At 38.1% G+C, this 19024-nt stretch overlaps 2 protein-coding genes across 3 annotated transcripts; both read left to right on the top strand.

Annotated features, from left to right (window-relative positions):
* Positions 1 to 207: 207 nt before the first annotated feature.
* LOC132614356 (uncharacterized) lies at positions 208 to 12284 on the top strand. 2 transcript variants are annotated; one of them, XM_060328784.1, is made up of 10 exons: positions 208 to 534; positions 704 to 788; positions 6007 to 6451; positions 6546 to 6605; positions 8947 to 9194; positions 9857 to 10063; positions 10332 to 10424; positions 10505 to 10603; positions 10687 to 10969; positions 12088 to 12284. In XM_060328784.1, exons 3-10 carry the CDS (start codon positions 6217 to 6219, stop codon positions 12105 to 12107), a joined length of 1245 nt encoding a protein of 414 aa, XP_060184767.1. In that variant the 5' UTR covers positions 208 to 534; positions 704 to 788; positions 6007 to 6216; the 3' UTR covers positions 12108 to 12284. The 2 variants fall into 2 exon arrangements, with proteins under 2 accessions (XP_060184767.1, XP_060184766.1); XM_060328783.1 differs by having other exon boundaries at positions 6007 to 6460.
* On the top strand, positions 2288 to 3928 carry LOC132613082 (uncharacterized). The gene has a single exon (XM_060327137.1). It carries the CDS (start codon positions 2288 to 2290, stop codon positions 3926 to 3928), a length of 1641 nt encoding a protein of 546 aa, XP_060183120.1.
* Positions 12285 to 19024: the final 6740 nt, after the last annotated feature.

The following is a 19024-nucleotide window of genomic DNA, read 5'->3' as shown; positions in this document are numbered from 1 at the left end:
AGGGAGATAAATCCGGTCGTTCTAAGTATATTTATAACGACTAAATTCTTTTCCAGTCATTAAAGATAATTTTTAGTTCAATATCAATGAGGGGGCAATATCCAATCCTTAAAAAACATAATATCCGGTCGTTCCCCAAATAAAATAAGACGCTAATTTTTCCTACCTTTTTTTTCCCAGCCCCACGCTCCCCCTCATCTGCTTTCCCACCATGTTTCCCCAACCCCACTCCTCTTCATACGCAACAATCACCCCTCAAAAGAAAAAAAACTGCTTCTTAATTTATAATGCTTAGATATGCATTAATTACTTATTTTCGACTCACACAAACTTAATCAGCTAAAAAGCAGGATGACTATGAGAATCTAAAGAGATATTGAGTAAAACCCCACCAGAAGGAGTTTGCAACGGCTGCTACACATACGCTAATTATCAAGTCTTAGCAAGCGGCTCAATTTCAGGAATTCCGTAACAAATTCTTTGGATAAACACCAAATTTTGTGGTGAAACTAATTCTGAAGATAGGATTGAAAGGTAAAACAAATTTGTTGAAATTTTTGGGGAAAGTAAATCCCGTTCTTCCTGCACTTAAATTTCAATTTGGATAACAACCAAATTTTGTGGTTTGGGTGTTATGCTCCATTTCCCAGCCCAACCCATATAAAAACCTAATTATTTCTCTCTATTTTGATTATACAACCAGTTTGGTACAACTTACTGAAAAGAACTGGCTTTCGAGAAAGATGCTTATCTCAACAATTTACAATTTCCTTCTCCTTCACATCAAGGTAAATATCTGTCAATTTACTAAATATTGTAATTATTGATTGTGAAATTGGGTATTCCTTTCCTGTTCGTATGAGTTCTCTGTTCGATTATATTTTTTCGATTGTATCGATTAATTGGTTTAGTGATACATTTTACTGTTAAATTGGACAAACATGGATTGCTGGTATTTTGTGCTTGAAGATTTTTTCCTGGATATCAATAATTTGTCTTGAAAGCCTTTTTCTGATTTATAATGAGCTGAACCCTATATTTGTTTGCTCTCTGCCTTCGGATGATATTCTTTTTATTGGTCATCATTTTACTAATAATGAAGGAATCGAGTCTTTGCTTTATTTACTGAAGTTTTACCTTATTTTAATCAATTAAAAAAATACTACAGAACTTTGAAAATTTTCAGAAATACACTGAAAATAGAGATTCTCATCCGTCTTAGAGTTCTGTAGCCAGATAATGTCATTGTCAGTGCTCTGTCTTTGTTGCTCAAATCCCATGCCAAGAAGGTTGGCAAAACAAATATTGTCAGTAAGACCAGCATTTGATCGAAACTCTAATGATTTCAAGTTGTTCGCGAGACTATCCCAATTTGATATGGGAATTGTAATTTGTTTGTTCGGATCTGAGAGGAAGCAATTTGAGAAGGAAAGTTTTTTTAGATGCTTAAGGTCAAACAAGTGTTCTGTGAATTCTGCAGCTGGGGAGCAGTGAAGGGAGTTGTCGTATAGGTCTCCGATTGTTAAATCCATTATGTGCCAGAAGCCATTGGAGAAATCACATGATACTCCCTGTGTATTATAATTAAAACAAGAGTTCATGGAGCTGATAAAAGTAATTAAACTAGAATTTATGTTACAATGTAAATGATTTTTACTCTATTTTAGACTTAAGTTAACCAACAAGAATAAGTGACTTTTCATGGTTAACTTGGAAAATAGATTAATAACATGTATTTATGCCATAAGTCATGTTTCAGGTGAATTAGTCTCTTGCGGAACATAATTTACGAAGATGAGTGAGATGTGTTATAGTATTAGGAAGTGGAGACTACTTAATTCTAGAAATGAATACAATTTTACATCAAAATAAGGGAAGTCATTATAAAAAAGTGATAAATTTTGCAATTACTGCAGTAGATGGTACTAATAGGAAAGTGTCTTAGAAATTGGATAGCTCCTTAATGATGTCTCTCTCTGACATACACTCACATCACACTGATCGCAAATCCAGAAATGAATTAAGAATTTAGGTATTGTCTACTGGAAAAAATTATCATTTTAAATTGTATACTGGAAAAAATTATCATTTTATACCTATAAAAAAGTTCATCGTTTTTCAGTACAATGAAATTTATGTATTTTGTGATGTTGCACGTTTCCGAAGACGAGTATAACTATATGTATCTATTTCTCATTAATCCATAACTCTAGAATAAATGTTTAACTCTTACTCCTTGGTTGTTGTACTAATTTATTTTTATATCTATTTTACATGAACCAAGATTATGGCACCAAATAAGCAATGGATGGAACTTATTAATGATCGACTTGCTAGTGCTTACGTAGATGGGGTGGAATGTTTTTTAGATTATGCTTTTACAAGATTGGGAGAAACACAATTGATACGTTGTCCCTGCATCAAATGTGGTAATGCGACTTCTAGAACACGTGTTGTGGTCAGGTCACATTTGATAGTACATGGGATAATACCGGGTTATACTCTTTGGTATCACCATGGGGAGAGGTCAGGTGAAGCACAACCAGATTCTGAATTTATATATGATAATGACATCGAAGAGGGTGATGGTGAGGCTGAAATACATGGGATTTTGAGAGATTTGTATTGTGATGGAGATAATATGAACAATAGTGGTGATTATTTTGTCGAGGAGGAACCAAATCCTGAAGCAAAACGATTTTATAAGCTACTGGAGGATTTTGAGCTACCTTTATATGAAAGTGCAAAAGTTTCTAAACTTTCTACTTTGGTTAAATTGCTTCACATTAAAAGTATTGGTCATTGGAGTAATGAGTCATTTATGATGTTATTAAAGTTTTTGAAAGAAGATTTATTGCTTGATGGAACAAACTTGCCGAATTCATATTACGAGGCAAAGAAGGTTATTCGAGATCTTGGTCTTTCTTATAAGAAGATTGATGCGTGTAAGAATGATTGCATGTTATATTGGAAGGATGATAATTGTCTTGAATCTTGCAAAGTTTGTGGGGCATCCAGATTGAAGGAGGATAAACATAGTGGGGAAACCAAATTTAAAAGTGGAAAAAAGATACCATACAAGATTTTACGTTATTTTCCTCTAAAGCCCAGACTTCAAAGATTATTTATGTGTTCAAAGACATCTCCTCTTATATCATGGCATCATGATAAAAGAGTTGATGAAGGGATTATGAGACACCCAGCTGATTCAATGGTATGGAAAAACTTTGATGAGCTTCACCCATCTTTTGCTGCTGAGCCTCGTAATGTAAGACTTGGGCTTGCTAGTGATGGATTTCAACCATTTGGAATGTCCAGAACTCTATACAACATTTGGCCCGTGGTACTTATTCCTTATAATTTACCACCTTGGCTTTGCATGAAGCAAGAGAATTTTATTTTGTCAATGCTTATACCTGGTCCTGAGAGTCCTGGGGATGCATTTGATGTCTATCTTCAACCTTTGATAGAGGAGTTGAATGAATTATGGGAAACTGGAGTGGAGACCTTTGATGCGTCAACTAAAAAGAATTTTACATTACATGCGTCTTTGTTATGGACCATCAGCGACTTTCCAGCATATGCAAATTTGTCTGGATGGAGTACAAAAGGAAAATTGGCTTGCCCATGTTGCAATAAAGGAACTGTTTCCAGAAGGCTAAAAAATTGTAAAAAACAGTGTTACATGGGCCACAGACGCTTTCTTCCTCTTTATCACAAATGGAGGAATGATAAAGCGTCATTTGATGGCACTAAGGAGACGAGACTACCACCAAAAATGTTGTCCAGTGGTGATATACTTGATCAAGTTGCTGATTTAGATGGGTTACCACTAACAAAGGATCCAAAGAAGAAGAATAAGATATCACATGAAAGTAGGGGTGATAATTGGAATAAGAAGAGTATATTGTTTGATCTTCCTTATTGAAAAACTTTGTTGTTGCGACATAATCTAGATGTGATGCACATTGAGAAAAATATCTGTGATAATATATTGGGGACAATCTTAAATGTCAAAGGAAAAACCAAAGACACCTTGAATACTCGGTTGGATTTACAAGCAATGAACATACAAAAAGATTTGCATCCAATAAAAAATGGGGATAAATATGAGTTACCACCAGCATGTTACACATTATCTCCTTAAGAGAAGCAAATGTTTTTCAATTTCTTAAAGAATCTAAAGGTCCCAGATGGATTTTCATCAAATATTTTCCAGTGTGTGAACCTTAAAGATCGCAAAATTTCAGGATTAAAAAGTCACGATTGTCATGTTATTCTACAACATTTACTCCCACTTGCCATACGTGGTATGCTCTGCAAATATGTGTCGGAACCACTTATTGAGTTGTCTTTATTTTTCAAAGTGCTTGGGGCGAAATGTTTGAGTGTGGATGTGTTGGAACAAATAGAAGCCCAAATACCATTAACCTTGTGCAAGTTAGAAAGGGTCTTTCCTCCTGCATTTTTCGATGTCATGGTGCACTTGGCAATTCATTTACCTAATGAAGCTAAGATTGCTGGACCAATTCATTATCGATGGATGTATCCAATAGAGCGCTACCTACACTTTTTGAAGTCTTTTATTGGTAATATGGCTCGCCCAGAAGGTTCGATTGCAGAGGGATATTTAGCAACTGAATGTATGACTTTATGTTCAAGGTATTTGAATACAATGAAGACAAAATTTAATTGCCTTGAACGAAATTATGATGGTGGTGTTTTTGAATCTGAGGGAGGTTTGACAATTCTTATCTACCTCTTGACTACTTGCAGTGCCACTCTCACCAGGTTGAGTGCCAACTATCTCTAGCTCATTAACTCTATAGCTTCACTCTCATCTGTAACATTATCAAACATAGCATTTATTTCTTGTGATGATGTTATAGACTCAGGAGTCTGCCCATCAGCTGCCTTATCTCTTGAATCCTCATCATGACCTTGCAAACTAAAATCTTTACAATACTTCGGCATGAAATCGTATTGTATTTTTACCAACTTAGTTTTAACTTCTCCAGTAGCACTATCAACAGCTTGAATAGCCACACGCTTATGATGTTCCTTCAACGAATCTACCTCCACTTTGAACGAGCACAACTAGGTCGTGTCTTATTTTTAGCAGCCAAATCTAATGTTAATGGCTTTCCTACTGCAGAAGCCATTGAAAATAACTAAGACTTCCCAAAATAATTAGGTGCTAAGGTTGGGAATGAAATCTAAGCAATTGCAATGCTCGTTTCTTTCTCCGGATCAAACCATGGATCCCATTTAAGTGTTCGCATTGGATGGGACCATTGAGATTCTTTAAGCCAAAATGCATGCTTAGACATGAGAGTTATGTAATCTTCAAACAACTTGCATCTAATCAAAATGTGTCTATTACACAAAAAACCAATAGTAGCATCAATTTTTAGTTCACACTGCCTAGCAAGTGAAGTACGTAGAAATTGCATGTCGGGCACTCCATATGTAAACTTACCAATAACTGCATATTGTAATTCCTCGTGAATGATCATCTGATTAATTTCTTCCATGGAATATTGAATTGTTGGTTCCCCAATATGCACGTATATGATAGGTTTCAATGGAGTAGGAGGCACAATATTTGTTTCTCCACTGTTTGAAAACAAACCAGTGGCCTGTGGATCATTGTTGTTGTTTAAAATTGCTGATTTTAGTAATTTTGTATAGTCTAGGGTGAGTTGGGGTAGAGCAACCTCAGAAAGAGGCTGCTTCATGGTTGGATTGGCCATTAATGGCCGGAAAAAGCTAGGGTTTGGCGTGGGGTTTTGAGTCTTGCTGTTGATTCTTTATTATTTACTCTGAATTTTTTTCCCAGTGAATTAATCTTTAATATTACCTCGCTCTTACTATAGTAGTAATGGTTCATGCAAGGAATCTTGTGACATGTACATTGTGTCTTCATTCTGAATGTCGTTCTCAATTTACTTTTCTTGTTATTGAAAACTTTCCGACTTTGCTCTTATATATTTGTTTTGGTATTAGGTTTACATGAATCCCTCAAAAATCCAGAAGTATGAAATGGGATCATCTTCAAAGATTGCTAAGCATGAATTCATTCAACCTGGTGCCTTAGCAGCAAAGGGACGGGGAGGGAAAAGCTTAAGAGTAATGGGCTCTTTAAGAGTTAATGCCGAATAGAGGACTCTAATTGCCAAAAATAAGAGTTGTAATACAGCAACTTCTAAGTTCAATATGCTAGCTGAGAAAAATTTCAATGTGCACCCTTATTTTGAAGCAATGGAAGACAATTTCCCCCTCTATCAAGAAGCTGAAATGACTCAAGACGCTCAGAGAAGTGACAGAAGCGGTCCAGCAACTTCTAATCTAAATAAGCCAACAAAGAGAAGTATCCTTGTGCCTCCTGATTTTGATCCAATGGAAGACTCCCTTTATCAAGATGCTGAAGTGACTCTAGATGTTCAGAGAAGTGATACTAGTATTTTATTTTCTTCAGTGTAATATTTCTTGTTGTTAGTGGACTTGAACCTTTTGTTTTATTTGACTTACACTACAATTTGCAGGTCCATTTGAATCTCATAAGGCAAAAGAAGTGGCTGCAGTGACTCGAGATGTTCAGAGAAGTGAGACTTCTATTTAATTTCTTCTCTGTAATATTTTTCTTGCTGTTAGTGGGCTTGAACTTCTTGTATTGTTTGACTTACACTAAAATTTGTAAGTCCATTTGAATCTCAAAAGGCAAAAAAAGTGGCTGAAGTGACTCGAGATGTTCAGAGAAGTGAAACTAGTATTTTATTTTCTTCTGTGTAATATCTTTTTGTTTTTAGTGGGCTTGAACTTTTTGTATTGTTTGACTTATAATTTGCAGGTCCATTTGAATCTAAAAAGGCAAAAAAGGTGGCTGAAGTTACTCGAGATGGTTAGATAAGCGAAACTAGATTTTTTTTTTTAATAAAGTCCACTAGGCTGCCGCCTGCAATGCAGCTCTTCAGCATCACTGCACAGTCTGTAGTACTAGTTGCAGCAGTACTCAAGCTGCAGTGGTTCCCTTCAGTTGGTGTATGTATAATGCAGCCATCTTCCAGCTTTCATGTCCTCCTTTTGTTGTTGTGAGTCCATGCTAAGCCTGCACTATCCTTGTCAATGTACCTGCAAAACAGAAACCAGTGTGAGAAATAAAGTACCATCATGCTCTTTCCTTGAACATGATGGCAGTGATCCCTTTCTCTCCACCTCACTACCCTTGTGTCTCCATGTTACATCACACCAGTAGCCTGTTGCACATTATTAGTCTAAATCACCTTGTGCCAACAGCAACACTACAAAGTGACAGCACCAGGCTGCTCATCTGCTGTGTGTCTAATAGAGGCAGCAGTAGAACCTGTATCTCCTAAGCATGGCTATGATGTTAATGCCATCACAGCAGCCTTCAACTTGGTCCTACTGCTTTGTGTAATATCATTCTGTAGTTTAGCAAAAACCTCCAGACTTCTCTGTATATTCAAACCCCTCCCCCCCTCCCTTTTTTTTTCTTCAATATACTCCCCTCCTGGTTACCACCAGGAATAATGGGTGCTGCATTTCTGATGCTTGCATGACCAACAAGCATCAGCTTACTGCACTGATCTGCAAAAAGCATCAATATGCCCCAGTAGTACTGTGCAATTTACTGCATCGATCTGCAGTTGCACATCCTAGCAACCAGCTTCTTAATTCCTGTCCACCTTTTGTTGCCCATGCCATGGAAACAAACAGGTCTGAGCCACCAAGTTTGCTGCTGAACTGCTTCCACACTACCAGGTCTGAGCCACCTAGTTTGTTGTCCATGCCATGCTGCTGCACCTCTGATGCTTGTCTGATAGACACAGCACCAGCAGTAGTTTAACCTGCTACTGCTCCCATATTCTACTGTCCATTCTTCTATATATTTTTCCAACTGATGCCACATATGATTGACACCACTGAACTGAACAAGCTGCTGTATCAAACCTTCCCATTTGCTACTGTCCATCCCAGCTAATGCCTTATATGATTCTACAGTAACCAGCTGTAGTTCCTAACTGCTGTAGGAACAAATGCCACCAGCAGCTTGTGTGTGTGTTCCCCTCCTGATGCACACTAGCAGCAACAAATGCTGCCTTGTGCACCAACAACAATCAAACCAGGCTGCAAAGTGACAACACCTTGTGCCTTTCCATGCTGCTCCTCTAATGCATGCGTGAGAAAGGCCAGCATTAGTAGAAACTGCTGCTGCTGTCCTATTCTATCTCCCATACCATGTTACAAATATGCTACATTACTTGTTTTTGTACTTCTCCTTGCATAAACACCAGCTATTCCTCCAACTAAACAACTGTCCACTGCAATCAACTGCAGTGCCTTGCAACTCTAACCTGCTGCTACATATCCACCAGGCTACACCAGAAACCAATTCGAACTCTGCAACACATCATTTCCATATACCTAGAATCCAGGCTCTCCACCCAAAATAGTTTTAAATGAATAGTTCCATCAATATGTATCTTCCCATCAAGCATTTGAACCAAAAAAACCATATTTCCCATTTTTCCCCTGATCATGAAAAATCAGTCTTGATATTCCAAACCATCAGGTTCTCCAAACAAACATATTTTAAATGATTGTATACATCATTATCCATCATTCTAACAAACTTTTCAACCTAAAAAATCATATTTCCCATTTTGCCCCTCATTAAGAAACGAGAATTTTATTTTCTTTTGTGTGATGTTTTTTTGTTGTTAATAGACTTGAAATTTTTTGTATTGTTTTACTTAGATTAAAATTTGCAGGTCCATTTGAATCTCAAAAGGCAAAAAAAGTTGCTGAAGTGGCTTAAGATGCTCAGACTAGTGAAACTAGTACCTTATTTTCTTTTGTGTAATATTTTCTTGTTGTTAGTGGCTTGGACGTTTTGTTTTGTTTGACGTACTTTAAATTTTGCAGGTCCATGTGAATCTGAAAAGACAAATAAAGTGAGAGGAATGAACATTTGTAAGAAAGTTTTGCGACTGAAACCTGGAGAAAAGTTAAGAGTCACTTTCTACCAAAATCGAGTTGTTGGGCCGAATCACACCTCATTTTCTAGACACTTGGGTTTGCTAGTTCGTGATCGTAATATGTGCCCGCTGCGAGTACACTCATGGTTGGACATCGAAGAACATAAGCTTGAGCACATGTGGAAAGCTGTTACTGTAAGTATATACAACATTGCTTTCTTGATTTAATAGAATGTGAAAATTTGATATGACAATTAATGTCTAGGTGATATATCACCCTCCCTAGCAGCACTAAAAATATTCTGTGCAGTAGACTCCTCATCAATATCAATTCTGCTTCTTTCCCTTCCTGCTACTTCTACTTGCAAGTGTCCTTGAGAATATTTTACTGCAACCTGATTTTGGCTTTTGACATTGGATGTAGAATGCTGCAAAACCTGTGCATTTACCAGTTGATTCTGCTTATTTGCATCATGGTGTACCACCTGAGATGACTTGCCTCCTATATTTCCATTATTCTTTTGTTGTTGCATCTGCTGATTAGAACCAGTAGTATGTTTGTTCCCACTGCTCTTCATCACTTCATCTGGCTGTTGTTTGTGAGCTGTAAAATTTTTAGCTGTATGCTGCTGCTTATGATTATTAGCCTTGGAAGACACATTAGTTTCAAGTGCCTTGTTTGCTTGTTGCCTTGTTTGCACCACAGCATCCCTCAAGTGAAATGGAGTAACTGAAGCACTCTTAGTCGCATGAACTTGCTGCTGTTTGTGTACTATTTTTTTAGCCAGCTTCTCAACACTCATATCCATGACTTGACTTATTCAAGACACGTCTGTTGATCTTTTTCTCTATTTCAGGAAATATTTGACAATGATGACATGATTGATCATAAAAGTCATGTTCTGCAACATATGAGAAAACTTTGGAATAATTGGAGAGGATCATTGCACAACAAAATGAAATCGAAGTCGTTGCATGAGGTTCTAAAAGATGAGCCGGCAGGAGTAGAAAAGAGTGATTTGCAATGGTTGGTCAAGGAGCATTTCTTATCTGATAAATTTAAGGTTTGATTTCATAGCCATTAACAAATAGAATTTTATTTCAAGTGGCATGTGATTACTTTTCAAGAACAATTTATGGCAGGGCAAAAAAAAATCAGAATATTTTTGATATCTTCTTTCCACAGGACCCACAAAATAAAGTTGCAGTGATGTTTTTTATACTCTTTGTTTTCCCTCTATTTACTCTCTGCTACCTAGCTTCAAAGCTAACATTAAAAATAGAATCATTAAACTACCTTATAATAATTTCACTATTGTGTTGTTAATGTAGGAAGAAACTACAAGAAACTCAGTCTATAGGTCTAAGGTAGTTATGCCTCATCATACGGGTAGCAAACCTTATAGGGAGATCAATTACGAAATGGTAAGTAAATCGTGTAACCCTATGAGGAAATCTCCTCTTTGTATGAAAGATTTATGTGACTTGTTTTTTTAATTGTAAAGGGAGGCAAAGATGGTAATCCACCGAACATGGCAATTATTTTGTTTGAGACTCATAAGAAGGACGATGAGCTTGTCGAACCTGAAACCATCGAAAAATATGTATGTCTTTTTATAAATTTCATTTAACATCCTTCCTCTTCTTTAGTGTATTGCAATATTTTAAACATTCTTATATTTTATAGGCTGAAATCCAAGAGCTGGTACAATCTGAACTGTCTCTTACTAATATTGAGGTAGTGGAAAGGTGCTTTGGACCTCAATGCAAAAGTCATGCAGTTGGATTTGGGGGTGGGATAACCGCTAAGGAGTTGAAAGGTGGTACCACCTCAAAGGCTGCATTATTGGAAGAGCTTAAAACAACTAAAAAAGAAAAGGAATCACTACAAATCCGCATGGATATTCTGGAGAGTAAATATGAACGGCTTGAACGTATGTTGGTTCGTCAGCCTTCATCACCTCCACTAGGTTAGTAAATTTTCTGTCAGCTATTACATAATGCGTATTTCTCAATAGATTTAGTGATATGTTTTACAAGTGCTCCTATTTGATAACGACTTTGCTAATGCAGTAGCCTGTTTTCCTATTATGATTTGATCTAGAGACTAGATTCAAGTGTTTTGATTTTTGAAATAGTTCTACTGTGTATGTCAACAGTTATGCATTCTTCTGGCGTTTGAGATTTGTGGATTTATTTGTTAATTGTTTATGATGATGATGATGGCGTTTGGGTAAAAGAGTAGTTCATCGGATATGTCTATTTGGTTGAACTGTTTGTGAACAATTAGAGTTGCTTCGTGGAAAATATGTTGGATAATGTTTGGACTATATATTCTTTCCGGATCATATAATGAACAATGGAACGGGTCGAGATCACCTCCAGTGATCAACCATCCAGCAAAGGTATATATATATATATTTGCGCACCCAAATTTGTGTAAGGTAATTAAAAATAAATGTGTGTTGATTGTCCCATAATGCACCAGGTAATTTCTAGTTGTGACTGTTTCAAGATCGAAGAAGCTTATTGTGATAGCTTTATTGATCATTTTTATCTCCACGTTGCCATATCTCTGTTTTGAGAAATCAAAATGGTATAGATTAATTATAAGCCCTTAAGAATATGTTAGCTACTATATGGCTAAACCATTTTTTGTATACTTCAAATACAATCTATTTGCTCCTTTAGAAATTCCTTTCTTTCAAGTATAAAAATGACAGTCTTCATTACTAATGTGAAATAGTTTTACGGTCAAGCCAAAACCTTAGGGTGATTGATAGTGTTGAAATTTCATTAAGATTAAGAATGAAATGGCTACGAGTGAGAATGATCTATTGGTTGGGATGATATATTTACCTTTGACATGTATAGAGGTATATTATGATAAATCTATGTTTTTCTACTGTTCAGTAGCTCTTTGTTGTTTGCTATTCATACTATGTTAACATGTTGATAGCTAATGCATGATATATTTGCTCCAATTGTTTGGCTAACTGATGATTAAATTATTCCTTTATTTTTTAAACTAGGAAAATAGCTAGCAGGCATTCTGTTACTAAACTGACATGGATTGTTCTTTTAACAGATCAAGAACTTGAGGATTGAAGAAATGTGCTCGAACAAAGTGCAGAGCAAGTTGAAGCGCATTATGTTTATTGTTATATTAGTATTGGTGCAGAGACGTCATTTGTACATATGCTACAATTTCCTTTTCTCAATTTTTAGGATTTGATGGATTTATTTTATTGGACATATATATATATGTTTTTCAGTAATTAATGTGATGTTTAGGTTTTTGCGCTTAACAATGAAATTTTATATGAATATCAATTATTTGGTATGTTTTAGGTTGCATGTGAAAGCATATAAAATAATACTACTTCAGAAGAGCAGGGAAAATTATGAATTATTTAATTATTTTTATTAAAATTTGCAAAAGGAACTTCGGTCGTTAAAAGTATTTTGATCAACCACAGGAATTTCAGTCGCTAAAAGTACTTAATAACGACTGGAGTTTGTTGTTTTATTTCAAGGTTTAACGACCAGAGAGGTCATCAACGAAGGGAAATTTGGTCGTTGTAAGGAAGTACAACGACTGGATTAGTTGTTGTCGTTAAAATATATTTAACGACTGGGTTTGCAATCCGGTCGTTAAGTTTTAACGACGGAGCTTTTAATGACCGGTGACGACCGAATTTTACCCCGTCGTTATTGACTTCTAGCGACCGGATTTGATCTTTTAACGACCAAATTTCCCCTTGCTATAGACCATTTCTCTTGTAGTGTATCCTTGGGAGAGGATATTTGTTCGTTATCGTCACTTTGTTCAATTGCCTATAATCGATGCACATTCGCAGAGAACCTTCTTTCCTTCTCACAAACAAGACCGGTGCTCCCCACGGTGATGAACTGGGTCTAATAAATCCCTTCTCGAGCAAGTCTTTCAACTGCGCCTTTAGCTCTTTTAATTCCGCCGGAGCCATTCGATAAGGAGGAATAGAAACAGGCTTGGTGTCCGGCAACACATCAATGGAAAAGTCAATCTCTCTTTCTGGAAGAAGGCCTGGAAGTTCGTCTGGAAACACATCTGGGAATTCATTTAGTACCGGAACGGATTGGAAAGTTGGCGGCTTTGCCTCGATGTCATGAACCCGAACTAGATGATAAATATATCCCTTGGCCATCATCTTCCTTGCCTTAAGGTAGGAATAAACCTACCTTTCGGTGATGCTGCATTACCCTTCCATTCGAGCACGGGCTCTCCTGGAAATTAGAATCGAACCACTTTCGATCGACAATCAACATTAGCATAGCACGAGGCCAACAAATCCATACCCATAATTACATCGAAATCTAACATTTCCAACTCAATCAAATCAGCTGTGTTCTGGCGATCACATATCACAACTACACAATTTTTATACACTTGTCTTGCTATCACGGGATCACCAACCGGAGTAGACACCTCAAAAGGTTTGATTGGCTCAGGTTTCACCCCAATACCACCAGCAACATATAGAGTAATATAAGAAAGAGTAGAACCCGGATCTATCAGTGCATATACATCACGGCAGAATATAGAAAATGTACCTGTAACCATATCCGAGGAGGACTCAAGATCCTACCATCCGGCTAAAGCATACACACGGGGCTGAGTGGCACCTGAAGTAGATGCTGCCCCTCTGCCTCTACCTCGGCCGGCTGACATTTGGGGAATCTGTCCTGCCGGGCGTACTGAGGAAGAACCAACTGCTGAACCTGCGGGCTGAACTCCAATTCCGCCACTCGTCGACAGCAATCTCTCATCATGTGCCCCACCTGGCCACAAGTATAACAAGCATCCGAACCCTAGCGACATTGTCCAGAATGTAACCTACCTCACTGGTTGCATCGCGGTATAAGGGGTCTCCTCTGACTATAATCTTCCCTGAACTGGGAATCCGCGACCCTCGAACTCTTGCCCTGTCCTGAACAGAAGGAGCGATCAAATCCCCTACTTGTGAATCGAGGAGGAGCACTAGTCACCGACTGGCCTGAGTACCTATAACATGTCTGTCTTTATCCCCCTTTATAATCACTACCTGCTCCCATAGATCTGGCCCTCTTACTTTGTCTTCTGTCGATATCACGGTCACCTCTTTGTAGTTGTCGCCCCTCCAAATTCTGAGCATGAGCCTGTATTCGGGAAATATCCATCCCGTCTTGCAAGGAAGCCATCAAACAATCTCTAAATAAATGTGGCCCTAGGCCACTCATAAATCTATGTACCTGATCTCCCATGTCGGCCACCATAGCCGGAGCATATCTAGCCAAAGAATTAAATTGCATGCTATACTCCCGGGCACTCATATTTTCTTGCCTCAGATTTAGAAATCTATCTGCTCTAGCTCGGCAGACCTCAGGTGGCAAATAGTGACGAATACAAGCATCTACAAATTCTTGCAAAACCGGAGAGGGCGCATTCTCTCCTCTTGATAATACCCAGTTATTATACCATAAAACTGCCACATCCCGAAGTCTATAAGATGCCAACTCCACGGACTCAGTTTCGGAGGCATGGACAATCTTCAATGTCCTCAACATCTCATCTATGAAACCTTGCGGGTCTTCATCCGGCTTTGACCCGAAAAACTCCGGAGGATTTAGACTCATAAAATCATGGGCTTTGGTACTTGCTGCCCGATCACTTGAACTCACATTTTACCGCTGTGCCTGAGCGGCAACCAACTGTGTCAATAGATGTATAGCCTCGGTCATTTGTTGACCCGAAGCAACCGGTGGAGAAATTGGAGCTGGAGCTCCTCCTTGTTCTTCCATGTTGGGCGGGGTAGAGGAAGTATTAGACAATGCCTCATTATGTGATTAGCCTTCTTCTATATTCATTGGAGGCTCTCTTTCTACCCACCTCTTTGCCGTAGTCTTGCCCTTCTGGGCGGCCGTAGCTTTTCCCTTTGGCGACATTCTGAAATCACAACACACTATTAGAGAGGGTAAAATCTTATGCATGGCTCTATCGCACGATCTCATAAGAAGAAAGATTGTTATTTTTCCTAAATGCCCTATAACCTCTTGTTTATTGATATGCCGCGCAACACCCCATAAACAACACTCTACTAGACACGACTCATAGACACTTCCTAGGACTGAACTGCTCTGATACAACTTTTGTCACGACCCAACTAGGGGCCACGACGGGTACCCGGAGCTAATCACTGAGCACCGCTCGTTCTATTACTCATCATGCTCATTTAATGCTCCTTTATCAATTTTATACTCGACTCATGAGAAAATCGTCTTTCATTTGAGAACATACAATACTTTTATACACACAAGCCTTTAGGCCATCAAAATAGTATATATATATACACCGTAGCAATCTCATGGGACCATCTAACCCACACTGCGCATCTATGAGCCTTTACTGGAGTGCTAAACATAAGGACGGGACAAGACCCCGTCATGCCCAAAAATACATATACACGAATATACACAAAAGAATCATCATAAGCACCTCCGAACAATGAAGTGCTCTCAATCAGCTACTAGCTTCTACGAATCAGGATCAAGCTCTCCTCCTTATCTCCCTGTGGGCACGAACACAGCGTCCAAAGAAAACGGACGTCAGTACGAATATTATACTGACTATGAGAGGCATAAACAATGAAATAAGACAATGATACAAAGGGGGATATCAATATGGAACATCTATATCTGACTGTCAAGTACAAAGGAAATAATGCATGCCGGCTTACTCATAATCATCATCATGTCATGTATGCATAAATGTATAAGCTGCCCGATAATCATAGCATTAGCCTGCATCCAGGCCTCCCGCGTCCGGGGTATCATCTCATGCCGCCCACTAGTGGTGTCTGTCCATGCCATTTGGCCATGGTGTATATCTACCCGCCTTAGCGGTGACTGCCCGGCCATATAGGCGCGGTATTATATCATAATCATCATGACATTCTTATCATAATATGCGCATCATAGTATGCTTATCTTATCATAGTACATGCACAAGGCTCAAGATCGACTATACTTTATCGGGGTGACTTAAGGTTGTGATGCCCCGATCTCATTATGGAACAATCATTGACATTCTGCCTCACCTTGAAGGAATTAGCACATAAGGTGAGTGTAAGCAATAAATAACATCATTATCATTATGGCATCATCATGGCATATCTCTTATCTTATATAGCCATTTATGGGTGTAGGATTTTAGCTTTCCGGAATATAGGAACTCACGAAGACGAAAGAAAATCATGCTATAAGATTCATGCCATTAGAAAGAAAGTACTAGCCTCACATACCTTTGACGTTTAACTAAGCTATCGCTTGCTTGTTCTCCTTCGATATCACATTTCTACCTTCAAGAGAGAATTCGCACTAAGGTTAGTTAAGTCAACTATATGGACACGTGACTATTTCTAGGGAAAATTGGGCAGCACTTCCTTTGTTTATACTACTTTTCCCATATTCTATATCAACTCCCAAACGCTCATAACAACATTCACAATATTGAAATCAACAATCATCATTTATATACATTGACCACAATCCACCATTTCTCTTCAATTTCTCCACATTTATGGTAATAGCTTACTATCGCGTTTCCTCATATATAATACTTATTTGATGGCCTAAATGTCATTTATAACGTATTCATAATCACAGCACACCAACATTCATGATTCAATCCAACTACCATCCCACCATGACACTATTCAATCATTAATGACTCATTTCCTATGTCTTTCTACAATTCAAGTATCTTACCCTTCCAATACCTTAAACAACATGATTTAGTCATGAAACTTACCTTATATGATGGCTGAACAAGCCTTGAATGGAATTACTCCTCTAGCATCAAAACCCTACTTCACTACTCTTGGGTTTTCTTGAGATAGATGAACTTTAGCTAGGTTTCATACACTTTGCCTCATGGATTTGGTGTTATTGATCATGGATTTCCTTTGATTTTTTTTGTGGATGAGTGTTAGACAATGTTCTAGAGGTCTCTTGACTTGTGGAGAGTGGGAATGAAATGAAAAAGGTCCCTTATATTAATTCACCCAAGCTGGCCGGACCACTTTATACCGACCAACATACGGTCTGTATAATTTTAACTGACCGTATGTTGGACCGTATGTTTGTTCCAGTGAGCCATGTTGTTATGGACTGGATCTACGGCCTGGACATACGGTCCGTGAATTTTATACGGCCAGTATGTCTGGCTGTATAATGTCCAGTTGTCCGGAACTTGTTTTCGTCGACTCGTTTGATCTCCGATCCTTATGGAACCTTCTTAACACTTGTTTAACTCTCCAATACCAATCTAAGGGACATTATTACTTGCCTCCAAGACATCATTATTCCGTCATTAGCTCGTCATCCATAATTTCTATCCGATACGTAACATATCCTTTACCTTCTTCGTCAAACATCTTTCTTTACGTCTATTGTCTTCGAGTCTCGATTAATATCATCAAATGCTATCTCTTACTTATCAAATCATCGTGTTCGTCGTGCCCTTCGTTAGCTTATTCACTGTACGCTAATCGGGGAAAATTTCCAAGGTGTAACATCAAGGATACGCTAAATCCTGTACAATCTAGGAGTAGAGTCTTTAGAACCCGCTTGCTTACTCTGTTCGTTCATAAAATAAGGATCATGACAAAAAGAATAGAAGGGATAGCCTTAACATACCTTGAAGCATATCTAGTTGTCCAACGTCTACTTCACGAACTCGTAAATTTACAATCAAGGTAACATATGCCACCATTAGACCATTTACCTTACTTACTAACCAATTTAAGTACGAAAAGAGCTTAAAGAATTGCGGGCAACATCTCCCTTGTAACTTAACAATCCTTCTACTTCCAACTCAATCCAATCATCAACGACAATACCCACAACAACAATATCATTATTTACATACCAAAATATAATCAAATCAAATCTATTACAAATCATCCCTCAAAACGGCCTTTAATCCTAACTTTTCCCTTTCAACTTACCACTTCCATAACTATATCTCCTTTACTTATAACCACTAAAACTCTTGATAATCAACTTAAACACAAAGGTAAGAATCATATACATACCTTGGGGGGACTAGAATACCAAGAATCAACTTCAACTTCACTTCCAAGCTCCACAACTTCAATGAAATCCTAGGAACAACCTTCTACTTGACTAGCTTGGGAATACGTGGCTCGGATCTTGCTAGAACTCCTCCATTATCATGGAAAATATTGAGGGGAAATACTTTAGGGCTTGCTCTGGTTTGGGAATGAGAAAATGAGGAATAAAATTGTGGGGCTTAATACATATGGATGGATCAAAAAAATTCAAGTAGAGCGGGTTGATGAGTGGGTCGACGGCTCATCGACACATCAACGACCGTCGACTCTCTATGTCATTCTGCCACCTGAAGATTCAGCGATGGTGGCGTGTCGACGGCATGGAACGACACCTCGTCGACACGTCGACAGTCCGTCAAAGGGGACTGGTTTCTTGCTAGTTCCCTGAGTCCATTCCAACTGGCGTCGATTCGATTCATTTAACCTCTAATCCTATCGCATTGCAAGGAACATATAACTGGTACCTTGGTATATCTATGGTAAGGCACCTAATATCTCAACAACTCGGGTGCAGATCTCCATACTTAAGGGTATAAACCACCAATAATCCACAAACTTTCTTGCGACGAAAACGGGAGGCGTAATAAATAATCTGCCAAACTGGCTGTAGACCAGTGGTAAATTTAATCAACATCATAACCAGACCTCTATGGGTACTTTCTATGCACTTCTCATGATCATCAGTTGTCCATTAATGCCTACATGATTACATAGGACTTATAAGCACATTTCCGGGCCATTAAGACTTCTTCCCGATTAACTAAGCCTTAGTCAATTCCTAGATGCATCGTAAGCCTTTATTCTAGCATTAAGTACATCATTAGGAATCCTATAACTAGCATACTATACATGTTTTACAAAACATTCCTTGAG

Source organism: Lycium barbarum, chromosome 10 (genome assembly GCF_019175385.1).
Source record: "Lycium barbarum isolate Lr01 chromosome 10, ASM1917538v2, whole genome shotgun sequence".
Taxonomy (NCBI): Eukaryota; Viridiplantae; Streptophyta; class Magnoliopsida; order Solanales; family Solanaceae; genus Lycium; species Lycium barbarum.
This window is presented reverse-complemented; position numbering and strand designations above follow the sequence as displayed.